Genomic DNA, 16,996 nt, shown 5'->3' on the forward strand with positions numbered 1-16,996 from the left:
CAAATGTCCAACCAAAACGGTCTGTATCATGTTTTCTGTATTTTCTACAAAGAAAGTGGATTACTTTCACAACGTGAAAATTCTGTTTTTCAATCAGCCATGTGTTAATGTGAAAGGACATAGAGATCAAGTTTTAAAAGATTCTGGGACTAAAAGGAATTTGTTTCCAGGACGAAGTAGAAAAGGACACTATAGATAGAGATTAAGAACGTGCAGTTTGCAACCCAGTCTGATCTGGGCAGGAATCCCAGCTTTAACATTTACTAGCTCTGTGATCTGGGGCAAATTATTTACCGTTTGTGAACCTCAGTTTACCTTTTATAAAATGGATGTAATATTAACTTGTAGGACTGACCATTAACAAAGATACTGCACGTAAAGCAAGTCGCACAGAACCTGGCACACAGGAGCCCTGGATACACAGCTATCCTTACGAAGGACTTTAATTATCACCTCCACGTTCCCAGCGCTCCCTACAGTGCCCAACACAGAGCTGACGCCCAAAGATAGGTTTGGGGGGTGAGGGCAGGTGCTGTGCCTCGGGAAGAAGAGGCACAGCTGTCCTGATGTTGGCGGCTGGGTCTGGAAGAGTACGTGGAATTTAAGCTTAGGAAGTGTGGCTTACACGTCAGAAACGGTAAAAATCAAACGTCCGGACCCTGACTCTAATCAGTGAGGACAGCCGGGAGCGAGCCCCAACGGCCCGGGCCGATTGCGCCTGCGTCAGCCTGAAGCTCGATGGCGCACCCTGCGCTCGGTCCCATCGATCGACTGGTCGGGGATCGTCCATTCTGTTCTGGCTGAGGAAGCTGCTTTCGTTCTCGCGAGGCTTCAAACTAGGCGGCTGGGGAGGAGGCGGACCCGCTGGAGAAAGAGGAGGAGCGGGAGGCGGCGGCGCGTAGCCTTCCCAGCAGGCTGTGGGTGTCCCTCGCTTCCTCCGCGGCTTTCCGAGCGAGCGCGTGAACCGCTTTCTGCAGGGTGGCCATGGCGCTTCACGTTCCCAAGGCCCCGGGCTTTGCCCAGATGCTCAAGGACGGAGCGAAAGTAAGGGATGGAGGAAGGGGGTGCGGTGGGAGGGAGTCGGCATAGGGCTGCGGCGGCCGCAGCAAGGAAGGAGGGCCTACTAACGGGCTGGGCGTGCTCCCCTGGCACAGCGGTCTGGGGAAGATTCCAGAAACGGAGGTGTTTTCGGGAGGGCTCAGGCGTGGAGGTCTGCGGGCACTTCCATTCTTCCTCGACCTGGAGGAAGGCCGAGGGGGGGAAAAGTGATGGTTGAGGGGTAACGCCGCAGGATTCGTTCTCTGCGCTTTCTAGCTGGGCAGACATAAAGCCACTCGTGCATTTTTCCTTCATTCGCAAAATGGGTCTAATTAGGCCCTCCACACTGAAAGGGTATGGTGAAGGTGAAATTGAATAATGTAAGTGAAGTTGCTTTGGGAACTGCAACGTGATTGACAACACAGTTTGCGAGTTACAGAACGGGAAGAGACGAGAAGCGGGCGATCTAGAGAGGAGAGCGTAGGAACAGGTTATTTCCTTCCAAGTGAGAAACAGAGGGCTTCCAGTTTAGTTCTCAGAAGCAGTGCGTTGAGCCAAATGCATTCCAGTCTCAACTTAATGCTAGCAAGCTTGACCTAAAACGGACCCCTGTCCTCATCTGTAAATTGAAGAGATTAGACCAAAAGATGGTATCTTTGAGTTCTGTCTTAAACCTCTGTGACCCACAGGATAAGTTAAACCCTGGATCAAATAACAATATTTTGTTTTATGGCCTGGTCTTGATATAATTTCAGGAGCATAGTTAAAAAAAAAATCTTACTGCACTATTGATAAAGTTTGGCTTTTTGGTTGTTCAAATAGTGGTGTTCCTTTATTTGTCCTCCATATTTTATGTGTTAAATTAAAGAAATAGATGATTGCGGTTGAATTTAAGGTTGTATGGGAGGTAAAGGGAGCATTAACAGTATTAGGGACCTAGGTTCTTGTTTGTAGGATGCACTTTTGAAATACTCTGGGGCAGGGCACATAACCCCAGCGCTTTGGGAGGCCAAGGCAGGAGGATTCCTTGAGGCTAGGCATTTCAGACCAGCCTGGGCAACATAGCTAGACCCGGTCTCTACAAAAAAAAATTTTTTAAATTACCTGGGCATGATGTGGTGCACCTGTAGTCCCAGCTATTGGGGAAGCTTAAAGTGGGAGGATCACTTGACCCCAGGAGTTCAAGGCTGCAGTGAGCTATGATGGTGGCACAGCATTTGCACCTGGAAGAGAGACCCTGTCTCTAATAAAAAATTTTTTAAAAAGATAATGACATTGCTCCTCTAAAAAAAAAAAAAAAAATCATAGCTTCCAATTTGAATTGTTTTTTTACTAATATAGGTTTGGAAAATTTATGTATCACAAAGCATCATTTAATTGTCATTCAGATACTAGTGGTTTTCTGCAGAACACTGAGATATTCTATTTGGTAAATGGGTACTGAAGGGACTGCAGTGAAAGACAAAAATCTCAGCTCTCCTAGAGTTTATATTCTTCTGAGGCAGAAATAATACATGATCAAATAAGGAAATTTTCAAATAATGGTGAAGGAAATAAACTATACTAGAGAATGACAGGAAGTAAAAAGTCTATCTTTAAAAAGAAGGATTGCGGTAGACAAAATGATGAGATGTTCAGGGAAGAACTCTTAGGTCAGTGCTGAGTGACAGAAGGAACTAGCGAAGATGAGAAGGGGACATGTTACAGGCTGAGGAACCAGCTGGTACAAAGACCTGAGGATGGAATGAGTTTGACGTAGTTTTAAAAAAAGAAAAAGTAGGTGACAGAGCTGAAGTTTACCAAGGGAAGATAACAGTAAATTCAGAGGAGGAGAGGAGAACATGTAGGGCCTTGTATCCCTGAAGAGGGATTTGCATTTTATCCTAAGAATGGTGGAAAGCCATTGAAAGGTCTTAAGTATGGTAGGTAGTGATGGGATCTGATTTGTGATCAGTTGGCCATTTCTGAGAAAATGGGGGTGAGGGGAAATAAGAGTATAAGCCAGGTCAGACTTAAATTCTATTGTTGGGAGTTCAATACTTCTAAAGTAGTGGCTGTGAACCTTGTGTGGATCACAGTTCCTTTTAGGGATATTATAAAAACCATTCCTTATATTTTAGAGCAGTACTATCCAATAGACTTTCTGCAGTGCTGGAAATTTTCTATATCAGCACTGTCTAATATGGAAACCACTAGCCGTATGTACCTAGTGGGCACTTGAACTGTGGTTAGTGCAATTGAGGGACCAAGTATTTTATTTTAATTACTTTAAAATTTACTTAGTTTAACTAGCCACAAGTGGCTAATGGCTCTAGGAAACACAATTCTAGGAAAATGTTTACATGAGCAATAGGCTCATGAAACCTCTTTGAAGCTCCAAATAAAATCCCAACTGTCAAAAAAAGTGTAAATTTGAGAATTTCAGTATTGTGAGCAATTCAGTTTTTTTAACATCTATATATTGAAATTGTAATTCTGAAGAATATTCAATCATCTGTATACTTTAGTTCCTAAACACTTCAGGGGCAAATACTTTAAAGTGGGAATTCCCAATGAACATAGAACTGCTGGCTTTACAAAGCCCAGGTTCTAACCCAACAAGAAAAATATACCACATTTCTACTTTTATTTAGAAAATACCGATAAACTCTGGAAAGGTATTTTACCTAAAATACCTCATATCCTTTATCTGATCAGTCTTAGCATGCTTCCCTGTATGTTACATTCTAAAAAATGGTAGGTCCTATGATTCGATGTGTAAGTAGGTACCTGCGGTTCCTTAAAATGTCATGCTTTATTCATTCAACTGGTGAGGGTATTTATGGATTCTTCATTACTATCAAATGCCATGCTTTACGTACATAAATCTTGTTTGTTTCAGCAGCCTATGAGGTAGGTACTATTATTATTACCTCTGTTTTACAGATGAAGAAATGTTAGGGAAATTGCCCAAGGTCATGTAAGTTAGTTAGCCAGAAAGATAAGAATTGTAACCAGCTCCTCTAAGCTATTCTGCCTCTTTATTAGAAGCAAGATAAACAGAGACCTTGTATTTGAAAATTCTTATTTTACTGTCCTATCTAATTAGAAGTTTTTTTTTAACAGCATTTTTCAGGATTAGAAGAGGCTGTGTATAGAAACATACAAGCTTGCAAGGAGCTTGCCCAAACCACTCGTACAGCATATGGACCAAATGGTAATTTCTAAATTCATGTTTTAAAATATGCAATAATAGAATTTTGTGTACTAGCTCTTCTTTCAAGTTTGTTCCAAGGATATTATATTTACAGTGTGGCTTTGAAAGTTAATTTCATAGTTCACTGATACCAATACAGCATTTTTAATCAGCAAGTGGGATCTCTTTAGAAGAATAGGAATCACGATGATGTTTTTTATCCTATTGAGAGGATAGAAAAATAATAGCAATTTGGCTTTCGATGGTTCGGTGTGACAAACACTGAACAATTCTTTAATTAAAAGTGACATTGTAGTTTAAGGGAGAAAATTCTCTCCTTCTTGCCTTCTACCACCAATTGAAATTGATAGATTTATGGACTGACCATAAAACTAAATATACTCTCAAGTAGATTATTTTAGTCTTTTTACGTTAACATAATTCGTGTTTATTGAACACTTGTTGCATGCCAAGAGTATTTGCAAACAAGATAGAAGTCAGCAAAAATGTGAGATTTGGCATCCTCTCTAGTAATTGTAGGAAATTAGTAAAGAAATAATACGGATGTGTGGTCAGGAAAAGTCCATGGGGCTGTGAGATAGACTTAATGAGTAGACAGTATGTGTTGAGTTCTTACAAAGCTATTTTAAGAAATAAACACAAATTCATATTTTTTTACCAGATTTTCCTGGGTGTTTGGGAAAGGATTTGATTAATGATTTCTTTTTCTTTTTTAACTATTTGAGGAATGAACAAAATGGTTATCAACCACCTGGAGAAGTTGTTTGTGACAAATGATGCAGCAACTATTTTAAGAGAACTAGAAGTAAGTTACTTCTTTAAAAGGGGCCGTATGTTTTGGTGACATCAAAATTAAGTGTATTTTAACATAATAGAAATCTCTTATTTTAGATTGGGTAATAAGGGACATTTTTTTCCAACTTGAAAATTTATTACACAGCTTTTTCTAATTATAAAGAGTCCTCTTTAGGTTTAACATTTTAGCTACTCAAAAAAGTTATTGATTTATAGAGGGATTGGTTCTGATAAAAGTATATTTGCTAATAACCATATCAAATTGAGTACAATATTCTTGTTCTATAGAGTGACACTGAAGTGAATTATTCCATAATGCAGAAACATCTGACGCAGTTTAAAAACAGTGGTTTTTAAAAATGAATTGTTTCGTTGTATGAAAATAAAAAGTTAGTTGCAGTTTTGTTGCTGTAAAGTCTACAGAATAGATACCACCAGCAGGATTATGGGGAATCTCCGGCATCTGAACACGCATGGAGAGCCATTCCTCAGGGAATTTTCATGAAGCTTAGCCCTTAAAAGAACTGGAACTTAATCTTGTATTTTAAATGAAACTGTATATAAATTAACATTTCTCTAACTTCCCTAATAACAATATATTCTTAAAGAACATATTCAACAAACTTAAAATTTTAACTCCGCAAAATATTTGTGGAGGGACTTGTCATTGTGAATGTTAATGTTAGTGTACACTCTGATGTTCTCAGGAGTTATTAAAGTCTAATGGGGATATTGTAAAAATAATAAAATCATAGTGCTGACATCTTACAGTTTTCTCACTGCTATCACTTGTTACTTTGTTGGCTTATTTCTGTAAAAGTATCTAAACTTAAATCCTCAGAATAAAATCCACGTAAAATTTTGTATGTATTTTAAGAAAAACATTATACTCCCCTTTTTTAAAACCACAAATGATAGCCCTTACAGCAAGAACATACAAGTAGTTATTGCGACTCATGACCAAATTAAGTGATGTCTATTTTAGTTCTCCTGAAGGCATTTTAAAAAAATGTCTAGGTTTAGTGGTTGTAATTACTTTGTTTTTTAATTTAGTGAACATATAGTAATGTGCTGAACCTTATCTATGGGACTGTATGTGCTAGGTGACTAAACATCAAAAAATGTGTACCTTGAGGTTTTATTTCTAGTGATGCATTTGTACTGATAGAACTATAGGGACTTGGATTTTTTTTCTTGCGAGAACACCCTAAGTGTATAGCAGTGTGATCAAATGGGAGTTACGTTCAATGCAACTGATCTCAGAGACAGTAAAATGATGGTTACCAGAGGCTGGGAAAGGGTAGTGAGGAGATGGGGGATAAATTGGGGATGGTTAATGGGCATAAAAATACAGATGGATAATTAGATAAAAGGAACAATATTTGATAGCACAACAAAGTGACTGTAATCAACAATAAGTTATAGTATACTTTAAAATAACTAAAAGAGTTGAATTGGCATGTTCTTAACACAAATGGTAAATGCTTGAGGTGGTGGATACCCCAGTTACCCTGATTTGATTAATTCACATTGGATGCCTATATCAAAACATCACATGTACCCTATAAAGATATACAACTATTATGTATCCACTATAATTAGAAATAAAAATTTTAAAATGGGAGTTACATAGCCCATGGAGAAATTGGAGTCTATTAGTTTAGGAAGTAGAAATTAATGATTTTATGTTGCTTTAATCATCAGATGTTTATCTTGATATTACCTCTTTTACCAGGTACAGCATCCTGCTGCAAAAATGATTGTAATGGCCTCTCACATGCAAGAGCAAGAGGTTGGAGACGGCACAAACTTTGTTCTGGTGTTTGCTGGAGCTCTTCTGGAATTGGCTGAAGAACTTCTGAGAATTGGCCTGTCAGTTTCAGAGGTGAGTGAGTGTTCATTTTATAATATACTTGTACTTTATTTTTGCCTGTATATATAGCTATTGCTTAAAACTTAAACTAAAATCATTATTTTAATAGTAGCTAACATTTATTGAGCAGTGTACTCTGTACCACGCATTATAGTACATATTCTTCACATGCAGTGTCTCATTTTATTCTCACAAAAACCCTGTTAGGCCTAGAGTGAGACTAAAATTAGGAAAATTTTACCCAAGACCTCATAGCTAGTAAGTTAGGATTCAAATTTGGGCTGTCATCAAAGCCTACACTCATAGCTAGTAGGCCCTGCTATATGTGCAATTATGAAAGTACAGTTTATTCTTTGTCATTTTATATTGAAAATATCCATATGCATTGGGTTACCAAAATGACTGGTTTAAGCCATGTCAGAATTAGAGAAATATTTTTGTTATTTGTGTTTTAGGTCATAGAAGGTTATGAAATAGCCTGCAGAAAAGCCCATGAGATTCTTCCTAATTTGGTATGTTGTTCTGCAAAAAACCTTCGAGATGTTGATGAAGTATCATCTCTCCTTCAGACCTCCATAATGAGTAAACAGTATGGTAACGAAACATTTCTGGCCAGGCTTATTGCTCAGGCATGTGGTAAGTAAATACCAGCAAATGAAAAGGTCCAAATCTTTTAAGGTGACTAGATGTTTTCTCTGTTATCCCAAGATGTCTTTTGATATGTCTAATTTTCTCAACAGTGTCTATTTTTCCTGATTCCGGCCATTTCAATGTTGATAACATCAGAGTTTGTAAAATTCTGGTAAGTTTACAAAAATACATTAACTACATTAGCTAAATCAATTATTCTTGCAAAAAAAAATTATGTTAATCTAAACCTAAATTTTATCTCATAATTTGAACACTTATGACTTCTTTTGAGGTATCATTTTATAACATTTTAATATTGCTAAGTTGTTACTGCTACCTATTTAAAATTAAAAGGGTATTGACATATTATCTCCTTGTAAAGTCATCATTTTTCATGACATCTTGTGAGTTGAGAATAGCATATAAACTGCTTTTTTGCATTCTTCATATATGCTGAATTACAATACGCTTAGTATGCGATTTTCAGTAGAATGGAGATTGTTCTATTCTGCAATAATAAAATTCATATTTTAATGTTAGTATTGAAATATTCAAGTATGGTTTTGATAAATGATGTGCTCGATGTATTAAAACCTATAATTGGACTGGTTTTGGTTTTGCACATCGGTGTACTGATTCTTAACATGAATTTACCTTATATAAGTACATTTGTTCTTTATATATGTATTTATATGTGCATTGTATGTTTTCTGTCTCCATTACTGTCCACCTTCTCCATTAAATTGTAAGCTTGTGAGAGCAGAATCTTTGCTGCTTTGTTCTCTCTTCTGTGTCCGGTGCTGACAGCCATGCCTGGTACATCAGCACCAAGTACTTGGTGAATGAGTGAGTGAATGGCTAAAAGCAGTTCTCTACCTTTGGTTGTTCCCAGTAAACTGAAGGACCTCTTCTCCATAACAGTGGCTTATTCCCACGATTCCTACCTTAAGCAGAGTGCTGTGCTTTATGCCTTCCACCTCACCCCTTATCACAGTAGTCACTGCCTTGGCATATTACTTTACCTTACGAAAGGATATTTTTGGTACATGCAGAATCAACTTAGCCTTATGTTATTTTCACGAGGTCACTGATGGTTTGTGTATTCCCCTCCTTAGGGCTCTGGTATCCATTCATCTTCAGTATTGCATGGCATGGTGTTTAAGAAGGAAACTGAAGGTGATGTAACCTCTGTCAAAGATGCAAAAATAGCAGTGTACTCTTGCCCTTTTGATGGCATGATAACAGAAACTAAGGTATGTAGAATTCAAACCTTAAACGCAAAAATTTGAGTTGCTCTTTCAGATTAGTGTTTGAGGTCGAGTTTGCTTTTACCTGTTTTTATACCAGATTTATATTATTTGAATGTGTGATTCAACTACTAAATGTTAAACTTGAAATATTAGATGGTGGTGATATTTATTTATATCCTAACACAAAGCCCTTGACAGCTTACATATTCAGCAAGTGAGAGAGTACTTTGTGTGCTCTTCACAAAATTTTTTTTAAAATGCTGACATTCTATAGCATTTTGAAGCAAGATATGCAAATGTGATTTGGAAATGATACATATGTTTTTAAAAAAATACATATTAAAAAGTTTAAAGTTTGTGTTCATAGTCAGTAGTGGCTGAGTTCATCTCTAGAATTCTTGAAATCCAAGTTGTTGATGGTTTTAAGTTTCACAAGATTGGGGGTCACTGGTAATTTAGTCTACATTTTAGAAAAAGGTTGAGAACCACAACATCATTTTGGTGACTGTAGTTGACCTTTGTCAAAAGACAAATACCAGCACATCTGCCTGACATACTGAAAATAAAAATATTTCTCTAACTTTTCCACCAAAGTACCTGTTAAAAGCAAATGAATATGTTTTGGGAGAGGGGTCTAGGAGCAAGCTGAATGTCTATTTCATACAGATTTTGTATTCTGCTTCATAATATATGCGTGTTTGTCTCCATATTTTTTGTCAGACCTTTAAATTATTTCTTTAGTAAACTATTATCTTATGACTTTGACTGCTGAAGTAGTGAAATGGTTTTAAAGAGTGCTTGCTTGTTTTGCCAGGGAACGGTATTGATAAAGACTGCTGAAGAACTGATGAATTTTAGTAAGGGAGAAGAAAATCTCATGGATGCACAAGTCAAAGCTATTGCTAATACTGGTGCAAATGTTGTAGTAACAGGTGGCAAAGTGGCAGACATGGCTCTTCATTATGCAAACAAATACAATATCATGTTGGTGAGGTAAGAGAGCTGCATTCTATTAACCAAAATTATAAATGGTTTTTTGGTAGTAAAACACTAAACAAATTCAATAGACTACGAAGACTGTTAATACAAGGAAAGTGTAAGTATTAGATCAGATAGCAAGAGGACTTGGTGTAGGGGGACAAGAAACACCTGAGGAAACTTCAGGCTGAGAGCTGAAGGATCAATGAAAAGCTGTTATTTGAGGAAGAAGAGAGAAAAGCGTTCCAGGCAAAAGGAAGGAACAGCTTATTCAAGAGACCAGATGCAAGCCTAGTGCATTGCATGTCAGCTAGAGTGTGGAGTCAGGAAGATGCCTTGTAATCCATGAGCATATTTATGGGGCACATTAGACAATTTATCTGTCCATTTCTGCCTACCACCAATGAAATGTACAGAGTGAGTCACTGTACTCTTACACAACATTGATTGCATAAAGTAAAGCAAAAGTTCTCTATATACTATTGAGTTCTGTAAGGGTTTCTCTGGTGTTAAGAACTATAAACCCCTGGCATACTAAAGTGACATCAGATCTAGAATAGTACCATACAACGCAGACTTAAGGTGCAGCATTATTGGCTAGCTGGGCTCGCTCACAGCGTCAGGAATCAGCTTCCTGGCCTCAGTGCTTAATGTAAGCCAGATGTGTTCTGAGCTTAAATAAGAGTCAGAAGAATGTGACTTGGGGGCTAGAAGTTTCTTGTTTAATCTGTGTATTTTATATGTTACCTGATAAAGTAAAAACTTCTATAATGGCCTTTGGGTTTTTTTTTAAAGGTTAAACTCAAAATGGGATCTCAGACGACTGTGCAAAACAGTTGGTGCTACAGCTCTTCCTAGATTGGTATGTATTTTGGAAAACATGAAAAGATAGTTGAAACTGTTTGAATTTTTATTACAACAGTCACTTTCTTACAGACTCCCCCTGTCCTCGAAGAAATGGGACATTGTGATAGTGTTTACCTCTCAGAAGTTGGAGATACTCAGGTGGTGGTTTTTAAGCATGGTATGTAGTGATGGTACCAAAAAAAAAACATTTAATATAAATGGGGGTGTTCATTTTATTTAATCACCAAATTCATTTAATTTATTGACAGAAAAGGAAGATGGTGCCATTTCCACCATAGTACTTCGAGGCTCTACAGACAATCTGATGGATGATATAGAAAGGGCAGTAGATGACGGTGTTAATACTTTCAAAGTTCTCACAAGGGTCAGTACTAGCAATAATCTTTGGTAATTTGTAAGGTTTTAAAAATACATTTGGCAGACTCCTAAACATTATGAGAACTCCAAAATGAGTGGTTTGTTTAAAGCAAAGCACCTGTTTTTTACTTAAGACCTAAACATTCACTGCTATAACATATGATAGTTTCCTAAAATGATTGTGCAATGGAATAAATAGCAAAGCATGTTTTTTTGTTTGTTTGTTTGTTTGCTTTAAAGGGATGATTTATGGTGTTTTCTGATTATAATGCACCTTAATTGCTAAATCACTGTTCTTAGTGCTGTTCCCATTCTTCACTTCAGTCCTTCCCGTTTCATAGACACTGTACAGTAAGAAAATTTTCCCTGACCATTCATTTTTACCACATTTGTAATTCAATTTTGAGTAACAATGCCTGATGAAAAACTCCAGTGTGGTGGAGTACTGGAATCTGGAAATATTAGAAAACTGAAAACTGCTTTTTAGTGACTTTTTTTGGTCTACTTAAAGGATAAACGTCTTGTGCCCGGAGGTGGAGCAACAGAAATTGAATTAGCCAAACAGATCACATCATATGGAGAGGTAAAGCTTTTTCTGTATAAATGGACTTTTTCCCATTGCTTGAATAAAATGCAGCAATAAACACATTTTTATTTTAGACCTGTCCTGGACTGGAACAGTATGCTATTAAGAAGTTTGCTGAGGCATTTGAGGTTATTCCCCGGGCACTGGCAGAGAACTCTGGAGTTAAGGCCAACGAAGTAATCTCTAAACTTTATGCTGTACATCAAGAAGGAAATAAAAACGTTGGATTAGATATTGAGGTATTTGAAAAAATACAGAACTTAAATTGCTTTATTATGTGAACACGCAACCTAGAAATAGAAGGTTTGAAAGGAAAATCAATGAGAGAGTGTTCTGATTTGCGAGCAAATGCGTTTAACAATTAGTTTTTACATAGTTTGTCTGATAGAGGAAAATTTAGTTTTCCTTTTGTTTTATTGATATCCTTCTGTTTTATAGTATGTACAGTCAGCCCCACATATCTGCAAGTTCCACATAACGTAGATTCAACCAACTGTAGATGAGAAAAATTTATAAAAATTAAAAATACACATTGTAAAAATATAGCATAACTACTTACATTGTATTAGTTATTATAATTAATCTAGAGATGATTTAAAGTATATGAAAGGATGTACATAGGTTATATCTAAATACTACCATTTTATATGAGAGACTTGAGCATCACAGAATATGGTATCTGCAAGGGCCCTGGGACCAATCCTGCTCAGGTACCAAGGGGCTCTATAGGATAGTACTTGTGCTTGGTTACTTTGCTTATACTATTTCAGGAGCCATGCAGGTTTTTTTAGTTACTGGGTTATAAACATTTTCACATAAAAGAATTTAAAATGAAAGGATGAAAATTTTGTTTGACAGGCTGAAGTCCCTGCTGTAAAGGACATGTTGGAAGCTGGTATTCTTGATACTTACCTGGGAAAATATTGGGCTATCAAACTTGCTACTAATGCTGCAGTCACTGTACTTAGAGTGGATCAGGTGAGCAAAAAGTAGAATTTTGATCTTTAAAAATGCTAGTTTTCACGGTTCAATAGCATATTTTCACAGAACTAGAACATAGCATAATTCCAATTATATTCAAAGGATTATTTCTTTACTCTCGCATCTTTAGAGATGATAAAGTGCTCTCCGAAAATTTTATTTTTTCTATTATAGTTTTAAATTGTATTAAGTGTATTACAGCTAATTTGGCTGGGCACAGTGGCTCCTGCCTGTAATCCTAACATTTTGGGAGGCCCAGGCAGGAGGATTGCTTGAGCCCAGGAGTTAGAAACCACGCTGGGCAATATAGCAAGAACCCCCTCTCTACCAAAAAAAAAAAAAAAAATTTTATAGGTAATTTAAAAGATCTTTTCAGTGAAAGAAATCTTTGCTGCTTTAATATTGGAATAGGTAGGACAAATCTGATTTAGATTCACAGGCTAAAAAATTCAGAATTTTTTAGCCTTAGAACCCCTTTGTACAAATAATTTAGAAAGTGTGTTTAATATAGAATATGGAAGGACCATGAAGCCCTGAAGCAGACATTTCAGACTACCAACTGTAAGGAAAATGAAGTCTCCAGTAGTCTGGAGATAAGAGGACCTGGGTATTTAAAATTTTTCTCTAACAAATAGCTTGAGATACTAAAGGATCTTAAAAGTGTTTAAAATCATAATAGTTCTACTTATTGAGGAATTGTGAGTGTATTCTGGGTATAGATGTAAAACAGAATTCATAATTATTTTTCAAAAAGGTATTTTCTAGTAAACTTAATTAAATCCATTTCCCCACAAAATTAGTACTTAATAGAAAATTATAACTGCTATGGCACAGTATAAATCCATTAAGTGAAAGTCATGCCAAATTAAAGTTGGGAGAAGTCAGTCATAGGTGGAATTCAGTGGAAAGACAATTAGACTTATTTCTAAGCACAGTTAAGACCAGTTGGTGGTTAATTGTAGCAAAACAAATTTTTCCTCTGCATAAGGAATAACTTTTTCATAGCTAATAGAGATGACCAAAAATGGAACTGTATATCCAGTTTCATCTCATCAGAAATAAGCAGAAACTGGATGTTTGTGTATCAGATTTATTGAGACAGGTTTATATATCAGTTTATTAGGTGGTTTTCAATGGAAGAATATGGATGTTTTTAAATAAAGATAATAGATGCCTAAGGAAATGTTTATTCTAGAAATTAGAATGTGGCTAAGAATACAAGGGGGAACCCAAAATAGAAGGAGATGGAGGAAGCTAAGTAGCAGACTGATGCGTGAGGTAAACAAATTCTGATAGTGGAAATTCCTTAACTTAGGAAGTTTTTGAAAGCCAGTTATCCAAGCAAGACAATTTTTATAACCCTTGATCACAAAGGCACTTCTGAATTTTGTTTTTAAACTAGGAACTGTGTTTTGTTTTATGGTGGGGAGGTTGCCCCTGGTCTTCACACTGTACATAGAGGGTGTTTCTGAAGAACCCATCCAACTACATTTACCAGTTTGTGTTAGTATAGTGAACTTACAGTCTTTTAAAAGCCAGTTGTTCCTAATTTTGTACAGTATATATTTTAGAAAGGGAATTGGAAATCAAGCTTTTAAGTATTGGATAGTAAGTATAGTAGGGGCTAGATTAATCTTTGTTCAAATGTCTGTTTTGCTAGTTCTCAAAGCATGGTCCCCAAATTGATAGCATCATCACCTAAGAACTTTCTAGAAATACAAATTCTCAAACCTGGCCCAGAACCACTGAAACAAACTCTAGAGGAGACCTAGCAGTCTGTTTTAATAAGCCCTCCAGGTGATTATGGTACCTGCTACAGTTTGGGAACTATTCTAGGTACTTTCTTTTTTAATCAAGGTACACTTAGGTTCTAAAATTATACTTAATGCCTTTAATTCAGTCTGAACATACCCTCAATCAATAACACGTTACTCTAAGAATTTCAGGTTCAGATTTCTTAAGAGGTTTCTGAAAAGGGATGTGAGCTGGGCAGGGTGGCTCACAGCTGTAATCCCAGCACTTGGGAAGGCCAAGGCAGGAGGATCACTTGAGGCCAGGAGTTTGAGACCAAGCTGGGCAACCTTATCTCTATAAAAAATTTAAAAATTAGCATGGTGTGGTGGCGCATGCCTGTAGTCCTAGCTAGTTTGGGGAGGCTAGGGTGGGGGGTGGTTTGAGCCCAGGAATCAAAGGCTCCTGTGAGCTATGATCATGCCACTGAACTCCAGCCTGGGTGCCAACAGCGTGTCTCTTAAAAACAAAAAAAGTAGTTGAGGAGAGGGATGTGGAATCTATCAGAGGTGGTAACAAAGATGTTTTATAATTTGTGTTGCTTGAAACAAGCCAAACTCCCTGATTTTATACAGGAAGTTCTCTAATCATACAACTTTGGCAATGAATATGGTATTCCTACTTTTGAGATTCAGAACATACATTATGAGGGGCTCAGAGTTCGACTTTGATTAAAGTCAACTAATTTAATTAACAGCCACCACTTTTTAACATAAATTTTTTCAATGTTAGATGGTTATACTTGGAAAATGCTGGGTTAGCACATTTTAGGTAAACTAAAGATGGGCTTGTGTTTTTTAAGTTACCAGGGAACTAGGTGCTTGTTAGGAAAGGGTTTGCTTTCTTGCTCCTTGAATAGTTCTTATTTACAGGTTCTAGAAAATTTCAGTGTTAAACTTTGTATTTGTGTATCAACTACTTTAGATTATAATGGCAAAACTGGCAGGTGGACCTAAAACTCCTAAGCCACAAGGAAACTGGGATGATAAGGATGGTTGGCAAGATGAACCTCATATATAAATAGCAAATCAGGTGCCGAACTGACTGATGCATACCAGTGATGCATGCAAATATATTCACCTTCAGCTTATTGGGTTATTGAAGTGCATGTCTTGGAATGTCCTTCACTAATGTGTGTGGATTTTATTGCTATTACTATCCATAAAAGCAAGAAACTTTCTCAGACTGCTGGAAGTTTACAATTTAATTCCTAACAAGGAAGTTAGCAAACTTTGCGCTGTGGTGTTTCATATGTGGTATAAAATAGATTGTTTAGTCTTAAATCAGGCTAAATAGAAAAACATTCTTTTTCTTCATTCTAAAGGTTGAGTTTGTAAGCATACTTTCTTGTGGTTTTTGTTCTGTTATGCAGATCATCATGGCCAAACCTGCCGGTGGGCCCAAGCCTCCAAGTGGGAAGAAAGACTGGGATGATGACCAAAATGATTGAATGGTTTAATTTTACTGTAGGTGAAGGCTATGTTTGTAGTAGTACTCTAGGAATTGCCTGATGTTTTCTTATTCTCATTAAGTTAAGAAGTGTTTTGTGTTTTTATCCTCACCTGGATGTTATAATAAACATGTTGTTACTGTCAAAGCTTCATTGCCTTATTACCATTGTTACTGGATCTAAATGACCTGTTTGTCTCAACCCTGTTAATCACATTAGCTGTGGGATTTAAGGCAAGTCACTTATGTAGAGACCTGCTTCCCATTTACCTCTGGTCCTGCGGTTTGTGTAAGTTACTGGAGCACAGCCATGCTCAAAGTTACATATTTTCTGCATGTAGCTTTCTAACAAGGGGATGGCACAGTTGAGTAGTTCTGACAGAGATAATGAGCCCACAAGATGAAAATATCTGCTAGCTGGCCTTTACAGGAAAGGTCTGCTGACACCTGGACTAGATTTCCACAGTGTTTGTTCACAGGTCTGGCAAACCTGACTCAGGTGACTTGTTTCAATAGCAATTAGTGATTTGTTGAATGGAAAACATACTCTAGCAAGTACAAAAGAGATGCTTATGATACAATTGAAATATCTGATATGTACAAATTAAGCAAGTCAGTTTTCATAAAGCAGATTCTATTTCCCTAAGGTCAATATGGATTGTTGAAAAAACATTTGTAAAAGAATTATACTGAGTTTATAGGACATGCTACTATATGCATTATATTAATATTATAAGGTTCTTGAATAATTCTGTTTGAAATTGTGTATTTTTGGTATTCTTGGAAGCAATATGGCTGGGTCTTCAATAAACTCAACAGGTATTAAGAATGATAATTACCACCATGGAAAGTTATAAGGGTTCATTGTGGAAGGGAACCTTATCCGACAGGCTTTGTGTCCTTTAGCTGCTTTAGGTTGCATATAACTCAAATACTGGGACATTAAGGGGGACTTGATACCTAGTCCCAGGAATGAGACTGGCTTGTGTCTGCCTTGGGTCAGCTGACCACTGGCACAAAGCAAGTGCAGAGTGAGGTCTTATGCATAGTATGGACTACAGATACATGTGTTTTCCCCAATTATTAATATATACCACTGCCAAATATCTATGCTTATAAAATTAACACACTTGTAATCAAGTTTTCATTAGCCAGTCTGAAACATTTTTTAAAGTGATACCTAGTAGGGTAAATTAATAGAACTT

At 36.8% G+C, this 16,996-nt stretch overlaps 1 protein-coding gene across 3 annotated transcripts; it reads left to right on the forward strand.

Annotated features, from left to right (window-relative positions):
• Positions 1-905: 905 nt before the first annotated feature.
• On the forward strand, positions 906-15,939 carry CCT8 (chaperonin containing TCP1 subunit 8). 3 transcript variants are annotated; one of them, XM_069472403.1, is made up of 15 exons: positions 906-1,069; positions 4,144-4,234; positions 4,960-5,039; positions 6,765-6,914; positions 7,358-7,538; positions 7,643-7,704; positions 8,648-8,785; positions 9,597-9,775; positions 10,556-10,622; positions 10,697-10,784; positions 10,876-10,991; positions 11,496-11,567; positions 11,645-11,809; positions 12,429-12,548; positions 15,715-15,939. In XM_069472403.1, the coding sequence occupies exons 1-15, from the start codon at positions 1,052-1,054 to the stop codon at positions 15,790-15,792; spliced, it is 1,605 nt and encodes a 534-aa protein (XP_069328504.1). In that variant the 5' UTR covers positions 906-1,051; the 3' UTR covers positions 15,793-15,939. The 3 variants fall into 3 exon arrangements, with proteins under 3 accessions (XP_069328504.1, XP_069328503.1, XP_069328505.1); XM_069472402.1 differs by having other exon boundaries at positions 906-1,044; XM_069472404.1 differs by lacking the exon at positions 4,960-5,039 and having other exon boundaries at positions 906-1,044.
• The last annotated feature ends 1,057 nt before the right edge of the window (positions 15,940-16,996 follow it).

The sequence above is a fragment of the Eulemur rufifrons genome, chromosome 7 (assembly GCF_041146395.1).
Source record: "Eulemur rufifrons isolate Redbay chromosome 7, OSU_ERuf_1, whole genome shotgun sequence".
NCBI lineage: Eukaryota > Metazoa > Chordata > Mammalia > Primates > Lemuridae > Eulemur > Eulemur rufifrons.

What these genes read in the sequence shown, in the direction of transcription:
- CCT8 (XM_069472402.1), top strand. Translation starts at nt 985, where the DNA reads ATGGCGCTTCACGTTCCCAAGGCCCCGGGCTTTGCCCAGATGCTCAAG. An exon ending in TACAGCATATGGACCAAATG is followed by an intron (nt 4,235 to 4,959) that starts GTAATTTCTAAA and finishes TAACTATTTGAG; the next exon opens with GAATGAACAAAATGGTTATC. An exon ending in CTTTCAAAGTTCTCACAAGG is followed by an intron (nt 10,992 to 11,495) that starts GTCAGTACTAGC and finishes GTCTACTTAAAG; the next exon opens with GATAAACGTCTTGTGCCCGG.